Source organism: Octodon degus, unplaced genomic scaffold, assembly GCF_000260255.1.
Source record: "Octodon degus isolate 3935 unplaced genomic scaffold, OctDeg1.0 scaffold00138, whole genome shotgun sequence".
In the NCBI taxonomy this organism is placed as follows: Eukaryota; Metazoa; Chordata; class Mammalia; order Rodentia; family Octodontidae; genus Octodon; species Octodon degus.
The window spans coordinates 5,986,225-5,996,755 of NW_004524714.1; the positions used below are offsets into that span (position 1 = coordinate 5,986,225).

At 49.1% G+C, this 10,531-nt stretch overlaps 1 protein-coding gene across 3 annotated transcripts in view; it reads right to left on the reverse strand.

The window, feature by feature from the left end:
• Positions 1–1,428: 1,428 nt before the first annotated feature.
• Positions 1,429–10,531, reverse strand: part of Lhx2 (LIM homeobox 2) — a 21,368-nt gene continuing 12,265 nt past the window's right edge. Inside the window, exon 5 of one of the 3 annotated variants that reach the window (XM_004641589.1) lies at positions 1,429–2,312. In XM_004641589.1, the coding sequence (XP_004641646.1) occupies positions 2,025–2,312 (288 nt within the window). In that variant the 3' untranslated portion in view covers positions 1,429–2,024. The remainder of the gene's footprint in view (positions 2,313–10,531) is intronic. The other 2 variants (XM_004641591.1, XM_004641590.2) reach the window with 2 other exon arrangements.

The following is a 10,531-nucleotide window of genomic DNA, read 5'->3' on the forward strand; positions in this document are numbered from 1 at the left end:
CAATGGTCACAAGAGCAAGTCCCTGCAGGTTACCAGTCATTGTCTGTGTGGCCATCCAGGGCCAGGGCCTCTGCTTGCATTGTCACGCAGGCAGAAACAAGGTAAGATCCTATCGTGCCACAGTAGGGGCAGAAAAAACAAGGTTCTTCACCTCAATGCTAAATGTATGTACTCGATGGAAATTGAGCTCGGTGTCCAGCTGCAGGACCCCAGGTGTGGGTGAACCTTGCCTCCTCTCCTGAATTCATTCAGCAAACCTGTATTGACTTTTAAAGAACATTTCAAAAAGCAGCCCATACACATTTTAAGCATTCACTCTTGGCCCATTCCTATCCCACTCCTTCCCTCCCTCCTCTATCCTGTGTCAACCTGACAGTGAAGGGCCAACGGGGAGTGGGACCTCAGTCCTGGGCTGGCTGGTCTCCCTCCTGGCTGTTTCTTGGCAAGGAGGTCACAACTTGCCCTGTGTACTTTCAAATCAGTGGTACAGAGATCTCAGCCGGGTGGAAGTGGTACAGGCATCCAGCAAGGGCCCAGAGGGAGAAAGGAGGGGTGGAACTTGCTCAGAGCCCGGTGACAGGCAATGCCTGATGCGCACCTTCCTGCTGTCGGCCTGCAAAGTTCTCATGCCAAGTGACTGTGCTGTGGCTTGCACCATCCCCTCCATGAACCCTTTAACACTCCTTACCTTGGCTCGCTGACTGTCCTGTGACACCCACTACCTTCATCCTCCAGCTGGGGAAGATGACACCCACACAGGTGAAATAACAGCATGAGCTGAGGGGATTCCAGCCTCACTCCAAACGTGCGTTCTCCCTGGCTGGGTTTTCTGAGGTTCCCTGGAGAAGTTAATAAAAGGAACCAAATGCATTTGCTTCTGGTTTTTAAATGTTGGTGGTGCTAAGAAAAACGGACTTAAGTTGCCTCTGGGTGGCAGAGTGCGTCTCAAAGAGAAAAGTGGTACATTTTTCAGGAGGCCTCTATCAGGCCTTCGATACCTTCTGCCTGACACCTCCCCGGGCAGCCAGGAGCAGCAAACTTAAATTATTTGTTGTTTCTCCTCACTTAGCCCACAAAACTACAGAACAGGTACCCAGCCTTTAGTGGGACAGATGCCTTGGCCAGGCGAGCATCCGCAGGACGTGCTCACTGAGTATATGAATGAATGAATGAATGAATGAATGAATGAATGAATGAATGAAAGACGCTGTGTTTGCACGGCCTGTGTCTGAGCACACATCACACCTGAGGGCAGGGTCCAGACATCTGGATCACAACCACCAGTCCAAAGCCTGACACAGAAAGGGATCCTGGGGACATCAGGGGCATCGGATACAGAAGACCCTGGAATTTATCTCTGCGCTTCAGTGAAACTCTCCAATCCTGGGAATGTCACAGCCATCTAAGTGGCAGCAGCACCAAGTAGTCTCGATAAGTGGTTTTATTACTGGTTAGATTTTACAAATTCTGATATTCGAACAGACTTCCACCTTAAAATTCTAAAACAACAAAGCGACCGTTGGAGGGGGTTTGATTTTTTTTTTTTCCTTTTTTCTTTCTTTTCTTTTTAGGACTATTCAAAGTAACAAACTTTTTTTTTTTTTTTTGCCTTTTGTTTTTTACATTTTTGCTCTGGTCATAAATATACAGAGAGAAAAAGAGGGAGAGAAAAAATGAACAAGTCATCCCAAGTATGGATAAAACAGTATTCCTAAGGCACGTGGCAGTCTTTGAAAATACAGAAGCTCTAGCCAACTTAAATTATTTGTTGTTTCTCCTCGCTCAGTCCACAAAACTGTACAGGGACACAAATGTTGTGTTGCAGATAGATCTTCCAAGTAATTCCTCGGTGCACACTGCTGCATTAGCCGGACGCACAATTATTTTTTTTTCCTCTGTTTCCAGGCGAGATCCTAAATGTGGTTAGTTAGTTGCTCAAAGCCTCTATTTTAAAATACACTTGGAATTCAACTAGAGATAATTTCTTTTTTAAAGAAATTGTGGGGGCTGGGGGCCGCGAGTCATTAGAAAAGGTTGGTAAGAGTCGTTTGTGAGGGGCTATGGGGCTCATGGCCCTCCAAGTTGCCAGGCACAGAAGTTAAGACGGACGTCACAGTTGGCAGGGTGGGGCTTGTCAAGTCTGTGAGGGTGGTGGGCGTGCTGGAGGGGCTGAGCGAGGCATTGGAGAGCTCTGAGGCTGGCCCCGAGGGCGTCCCTGTTTGCAGCGCAGCATCTGTCGTCTTGTCCACACCCGTGTTTTCCTGCCGTAAGAGGTTGCGCCTGAACTTGGCCCGAGCGTTCTGAAACCAGACCTGTGTGGGACGACAGGGAAGGGCTGGTTAGGGGAAGGCGGGCGGAGGCGTCCCCTCCCTGTGCGGCTTCCCAGTGATCTCTGGTTTCTAGGAGGTATACTAATTCTCCTTTTGCTGAGGGGCTCCACAAATGCAGGTAGGGCAGCATTTTGTGCTCGCAGATAACAAACTGTGTTTTCATTTTAAAACAAAAAGGCCGCAGGCCCCTGGGTTCAATGCCCAGGACTGTGAAATACAAAACCAAACCAAAAAAATCCTCTAAAGGACACGTACTATTAGGAGGTTCCAGAATTTAGTCACCAGCCAGGACACCGATATGGAGACCTTGAAATGTCACCAGCTGAATGTAGCCAGGCTAGTTGAGAGCTCACACACTTAGCAGGGTAAAAAAGGGAGGCTATCTTAGTAATACATCTTTACTGATTTCATATCAAAGTGATATTTTGGCCATGTTGGGTTGAGAAAATTATATTATTAAAATTAATTTTACAGCTTTTTTTTACTTATTCAAAGTGACTATTAAAAATGTAAACATGGGCCGGCCAAATAGCTCAGCAGATAAAAGTGCCTGCAAGCAGGTGCAGGGGCTGGGGATTTGATCCCTAGGACTGCCATGCTGGCCCCACCCCTGGGGCACGCTGAGACTGCGATTGAGACTGGGTATGGTGGCACACGCCTGTAATCCCAGCTCTTGGGAGGCTGTAAACAGGAGAATCACTATGAGTCTGATCTAGTAGTGAGACCCTGAACACCCTGTAGACCCTTCCCTAAAATATAGGAAAAAAATGTAAACACATTGTATCTCTACTAGACACACCAAACACACACATACACACATGCACGCACATACCAAATCTTGATTATTTTCTGTAATGACTTATTTGGGAGATTTTGTCTTTGTTTTTGGTTTTTTGGCAGCCTCCTTTGAACAGACAATAGGTCTTACAAATTCTTTATGGGGTACAATTTTTTTAATGTCAGTCAGTCTGGGAAATACTAAGATGATATAAAAAAAAAAAACATGTAGGCAATGAGGGTGCTGCTGGGTGCTAAAGAGTTTGCCTAGCACATGCAAGACCTTGGATTTGATCACCAACACTGCAAAAAGAAAAGAAGAAAAACCTAAAAGATACGATTCTAACTCCCCACCCTCAAAGTCACCAGGTGTCCCAGACAATGGGGGGCAGTTAGGTCTCCGGGCAAGCGGGCAGAGCAGGACTGCTGCCAGAGTAAAACAAGGCGCAGGAGGCCGTAACGTGGCCCATATCCATACATATCCCACCTTCCACACCCCAGGTCTGCTTACGGGTAAGGCTGGGCAGATCACAGCTTTGGCACTGCACATCGAAACACCAAAGAGACAGGATACGGTTTTGCTGTCTTTCTCCCGTGGCCATATCCACACCTACACCTTCGCACATGCACCTGGGCACCTTCATGAAGATGTGGCAGGCTCACCTCCACAGTTCCCCCAGCTGTCTTATGGCACAAACACAGAGACTCCGCTGTACCCAGAGGGTCACGTGGTGCTTGGGAAGAGGCCCAAGAAATCCAGGCCACTGGGGATGGGGAGGGAATATTCCCCCGAAAGCCTGAAAGGCAGAGCCCCTTCACTTTTTTCTGCATAAAAGAAACATCCGTCAGAAGCCTCCCCAAGAGAAAGGGCCTTGGGGAATTCAGACTCCATGGTGCCGGGATGCGAATTTCAACAAGTGTCTGCCTCTGCCTGTCTTCCCAGCCTCTCAGGCAGGGCTGGGATGCTCGACTCCAGGCTCCACCCTCCCCTCAGGACCAGCCGGGAAGCAGAGCCTGTGTTGCAACTGTCCCTTTCCAGTAGCCTGCCACGATTTGGGCCCCATCAGAAGCAGGGACGTGAGTCCCGGAGCAGGAAAGGAGGTGCAGATGCTGTGAAGTGGGGAAAGGAAGCTCTTGCTCCAACACGCTGGCTGGGTCTTCCCAGGGAGAAAGCACCTCCCCCTGGCCCCCGACTCTGCCCAGCGCCCTTCTGGAGCCTGCAGATGAGCCATACTTTCAAGACCTCCCCCAACGTGCTCTTCTCAGGGTAGGCAGGAGGTCCTTCCCCATTGACCAGAGACTACATGGGCAACACTCTGTGGCCCGGGGAAGTGCTGATGGAGAAGATGGACGAGAAAGCCCCCAGAGACTGTCACTTCCTTAGTCAGGCGGCCTACGAGAAAAGCTCAGACTTGGTACCCACCCCTGCCACTATCCTGGCCTGTGTGCATGTGACCCATGAGGGGCAGCTGGAGCAGGAAACCCTGTGGGTGCCATGCTGCCCAGCCCGTAGGGCACCAAGGCCTCAGGAAGGCTGGAACCACTTCGCGCCAGCTGTTGGCTATCGGGCATCACCCCAGTGGCACCTCAGTAAAAAACACCACCACCTTCTTCTACAACTACTTCCCTTGCTCTGTGAGGTCTGATGAGGCTAGGAAGCTGATGATGGAAATCCAACAACTCAACAAAAAGCAAGGCTGCCAGGTGCTTGGGTTGGGCTTGCTTGTCCCCAAAGCAGAATTTCACAATTCTCCCTTAGGTGTTTAAAAAAAGTCCCATTCCAGGACATTGGGGGGCAAAGACCTTGTCCAAGTCATCTTCAGAACCCCAGGGACACAGCAGAGAGGCACGCAGATGAAGGGTCAGTAATCCGAGCTGAGTTAATGGAAATGCTGCCACGTGTATGCCTTCTGCTGTGTGTCGGGCGCCAGGCCACCCAGGGACACGTGCCATCACAGGAGTGGGAGGGCGCTATTCATGGTCCCATTTTATAGTTTTAAAATCCAGAGAGGCTAAGGGATGTAAAGTTACCTGCTGAGGGCCACACAAAAGTCCAGCTGCAACTGGAATGCAGGAGTGTCCACCATAAAGTCCATGCCCTCCGGACCACACAAGCCCGAGTAAGTCAGCAAGTAAATGTAGGAATGGACAGAAGAGCAACCATGAGACAGAGGAAAGGACACTGGATGTATAATTCCTGCACGTGAGGCTGAGGCAGGAGGCTCACCATACACTCGTGGCCAGCCTGGGCCATGTGGCAGGTTCAAGAGCAGCCTGAACTGCATAGTGAGACTCGGTCTCAAAAGCAAAACAAAACAAAAAGAATAAATTTTAAAAAGAACACTGAAGGGCCGGCCAGATAGCTCAGTAGACTAAAGCGCCTGCTTAGGTAGAGAACAGAGGCTGGGGTTTGATCCCCAGCATGCCATGCTGACCCACCCCTGGGGCGCACTGAGATTGCAATTGAGAGTGGGCATAGTAGTGTACAATTGAGACTGGGCATAGTGGTGTGTGCCTGTAATCTCAGCGCTTGGGAAGCTGAACGCAGGAGAATCACTATGAGTCCGATCTACAAAGTGAGACCCTGTATACCCTGTACTAAAGAAAAAAAAAAAAAAAGAAGAAGAAGAAGAAGAACACTGAAATACTATTAGAAAAAGAGCACTGGATGTGTTCTCTAGCCCTAGCTCTCCCACTGACCCACCAAGTGGTCTTGGGCTAGCTACTCTCCTCTGAGTCTGCCTCAGATTCCCCACTTACACATCAAGAGGACTGGATCACAAAGGCTACGTGATCCATGGTTCCTTAGGGTTGGGATGGGATTCGGGGGTGGCTGTGGGCAACACTGAGATGATCGCTCTACCCGCCCATCTTCTTAAGCTGAAGCATTTGTGTGTTTGACACTGAGGGCACAGAAGCACAAGACACAGCTGCCATGGCAGCCAGTGCACAGTGCATCCCCAGTGAGTCCCTAAGTGCCACTGTGACTCGTGCCCTCCTCAGGCATCACCAGCCTGCAAGCTGTGCTCTGCTCCAGAACCTCCTTCTGAGTCCCTCCATCAGAAGTCTGGGCCTAGTACCGGCAAGGCCCCTAGTAGAACCCTGGGGAGACCAGTCAAAAGCCTCACACCCAAAGCCGTCCACCATGGTGCCCTCTATCACGTTGAACTAGAGTCTGCAGCCCAGGAGTCCAACGAGACGGGGCGAGGGGAGGTCAGGTCCCAGCCTCTCCCCCAAGCCACAGGGGAAACAAGTCTCTACCACGATGGTTATGTGAGAAAAAGAGATAGAGCATTATATGTCAGTACTGAAATTGATACAGAAATGATGACGGTGAGTACTCTTCCCTCACCTGCGTGCTAGCGTGGTCCAAACCTGTGGCACACATGCCACAGCCAGCTTTTGTTATCACTGAAAACTCTGGTAGGCAAACCTCTGAGCATTTTGCGCACATCAACTCACTGAACCTGACAACAACCCTCTGGGGCAGGCTCCGGTGCGCAGGTGTGGGCGAGAGGCTCAGCCAGGGAAGGGGGCAGCTGAGGCAGGGACCTGCCACACATTCGTTCTCACTTGGGCTCCCTACTCATTTTTTTTTTTTTTTTTTTTTTTTTGTGGGACCAGGGATTGAACTCAAGCCCTTGTGCTTGCCAGGGAAGCACTTAATCTACTGAGCCATCTCCCCGGCCCCCAAGGGCTCCCTACTCTTTTTCTAATCGGTTTGTGTGATGGTTCTACCACTTTTTTTTTTTTTTTTTTTTTTTTCAGAACTGGGATTGAACTGAGGCCCTTGCACTTACCAGGGAAGCGCTTATTCCACTGAGCCATCTCCCTGGCCCTGGCTCTACTACTTTGTAAAAAATTTTAAAAGTTTAGGAAACAAAGTTGATTTAAAAGTTTAAAGAACTAGGCTGGGCCAGCACCCAGGAGACTAAGGCAGGAGGCTTGCTGTGAGTTTAAGGCCAGCCTGAACTGCCTATCAGGACCCTGTCTCAAACTAAAAACAGGGCTGGGGAGATAGCTCAGTGTTCTAGGCGCCTGACTGGCAAGCGCAAGGACCCAGGTTTGATGCCTGGTACCAAATAGCATGCTGGCCCCAGAACTCCGGGCATGCTGTGCCAGCCACTGAAACCGGGCGTGGTGGCACACATCTGTAATCTCAGCACTGAGGAGGCTGAGACAGGAGGATCACTGTAAGTCTGAGCTGCGTAGTGAAACCCTGTACCAAATAAATGAATAAATGATTTTTCAAAAGTTTAAACAACCAAAAATAAGGAACACTAGCCTAGAAACCAGCAATCCTTGGTTCCCACCCCAGGACTAAAATGATTTTGCTGTGACACCTTGGGGAAGTCACTCCACCTCTCTGGGCCTCAGCTTATGCTCCCTTAAAGTGAGAGTCAGGGAAACCACCTGTGGAACTCCTCACCACCACTAGATCAGCCCTCACTGCAGTGCTATGCAAACTGCAGGCAGGATGATGACCATTTTATAGGTGGGAAACTGAGGCTCCCAGAGATGGAGTCACTGCCCTTGGTCAAAACCTGACCTCCTTTGGCAGGCACAAGGTCCTGAGTTTAATCCCTGGTACCGCAAAAAAAAAAAAAACCTGACCTCCTTGGGGAAGCCTTCCCACCTCCCTCCCTGCTCAGGTCTTTGTCTTATATCCTCTCATTGTGTGCCTCCCATTAGGGAGGCTGAGGCAGGAAGATGACAAGTCCAAATCCAACCTGGGCAATTTAACAAAACCCTGCCTCCAAATACAAAGTAAATAAAAATAAATAGAAAAGAACTGCAGTGCCATGGAGATAGCTCAGTGGACTACGTGCCTGCTTAGGTACATGCAAGGACAACAGTTAGATTCCCCAGTACCTCAGGCCTTGCCAGCCCTGGACTGGGCATGCTGAGCTGACGACCAAGACTGGGGGCATGGTGGCGCATGCCTGTAATCCCAGGCTGGGGAGGCTAAATGGGAGGATTACTAAGAGTCCAAGCTGCATAGTGAGACCCTGTACCAAATACATTTTAAAAAAGGAAATGCAGATATTGCTCAGTGCAAAGGGTCTATGTTCAACCCCCAGGACCACCAACACACAGAAGTGAAGATAGGGAAAGGAGGACAAGAGGGGCAAAGGCAAGGAAGGAGAGCAAGGGGGAGACTGCCCAATAAAATCTGGGGAACATTAAAGTCTCCTCAACATTTCTCAATCCCTGTATCAATGGCAACATACTCCAAAAGAAAGATACAGTCAGTCATTAGCATTTCTTGAACTTATTTCACTTAGAATTATTATTGTCATTCTTTTGTTTGGAGACAGGGTCTCCTTGTGCAGTTCAGGCTGGCCTTGAGTTCACCATGTAGCCCAGGTTGGCCTGGAACTCGCAGTGATCTTCCTGCCTCAGCCTCTCAAGTGCTGGGATTACAGGTGTGGGCCACCATGCCAAGCAACCCTGAAATTATTTGAAGAGTTTTCAAACACACACACAAAAAGAGATGAATCCAATCACCGTTGCAAAGACCTGCACAGCACCCCGCCACACATCCCCTCTAGACGGCGTCCAGTGGCGCATGGCTCACCAACAAATTCTCGGGGCCTCATGCCCCACCTGGCAGTGGCTGAGGGTCAACAGATTTGCAGAAGAAACAAGTGAACAGAGGAAAACAGTGTTACGAGCTCCTGAGTTTGCTCAGAGCTCAATGATAACCAACAGTCATCTGAAAAATGGTTTCCATCATTTTTTGGCTCAGGGGATGGAGCTCATGGCCTTCCTTGTGTCAGCTATGCATTCTAACACTGAAGTATACACCTAGTCCCCGAAGAATGTTTTTTAAAACCTTGGTGAGGGAGGAGAGTGTGTGTGTGTGTGTGTGTGTGTGTGTGTGTGTGTGTGTGTATGATGAACTTGAGGCCTTTACACTGAGCTACATTCCCACCCCTTTTTTGAGATGGGTTTTGCTAAGTCACTAAATTGTCCAGGCTGGGCTTGAACTTGTGATCCTCCTGCTTCAGCCTCCCAGAGAGCTGAGTTATAGGTGTATGTCACCAGTGTCAGCTAAAATACATTTTATTTTTCAGTCACCCTAGGAACTCTAAAAAGACCTTTGCTCATCCTAGCCAACTATCTTCCCACCTCCTCCCCAAATCCAGGGCATCTCAGTATTCTGCTTTCCAGAAAGAAAGAGAGGCAGCTGTGTACTGGGAAGCCATCTCCACGCATTTGCAAGGCTGAAGGTCACCCCAGGCTCCTGTGCTGGGGCCTTTCCATCTCTCAGTCATCTCACCCAGCAACGGAAAGTGAGTATTGTCACTGCCATGTTGTTGCTGCTGACAGCTTGAGCACTTCTCATGTGATGAGTTTCGTTTCCTGTTCTGCTTGTCTGTCCAGGCGCAGTATCCGTCCCTGCTTCTTTTCACCTTTCCTGACTATACTGGGACATCCCGTAGCTAAATCCAAGGAGGAAATCACAGTCCCCACGCTTCATGACCCCAGAAAGACCACTGAAATCAGACCGCTCTGGGCTCTGTCACTGTGAGACACAGGGTCAATTCTTCTCTGACTCTCAGGATCCTCATCTGTGAAACATACATTAACATTTCTATATGTGCCATGCCTGTAGTAATCCTAGCCATAAAGGAAGCTGAGGCAGGAGAATCTCAAGATTGAGGCCAGCCCAGGTAATTCAGCAAGACCTTGTCTAAATAGAAGCAAAAGCAAAAGGGCTGGGGATGGATCTCAGTGGTACAGCACTTATTAGCATTCACAAGACACAAAAGAAAATGAAAATAAATGTTTTAATTTAAAAAAAAATTAGGACTGGGGAGACAGCTCAGTGGTCTAAGCACTTGGCTGGCAAGTGCAAGGACCAGAGTTTGATCCCTGGTACCCCATGCCATGCTGGATCTGAGACACTGGATGCACTGTGCCAGCCCCGAAACTGGGCATGGTGGCACATGCCTGCAATCCCCGCACTGGAGAGGCTGAGACAGGAGGATCACTATGAGTCTGAACTGTGTAGCAAGACTCTATCAAATTAATTACTTAATTTTTAAAATGTATTAAAAATTTAAAGGTGTGCAAAACATGTTGGTAGACAGATCTTGCCACATAAATGTGTGTGAGATTAGTGTGCCCTGATTCACTATTACACACTTTATAGAAAGTAGGACATTATGTTATCTCATATTCTTGCAACCACCCAGAAAGTTATTACCGTCAACTCCATTTTACAGCTGAGGCTACCAAGGCTCAGAGAGATGAAGTCACTTGCTCAGGATCATTCTGTGAGTAAGTGGGGAGCTGAATTGGACCTCACTTCCCCTGACTCCAAATCCAACAGTGATGCCCTACCCTAGGCCTTCCAAGATGGTGGTGCTCACATTTGGCAATAGCCTAGGACCACCCCCAGCACGTGCATGTACACA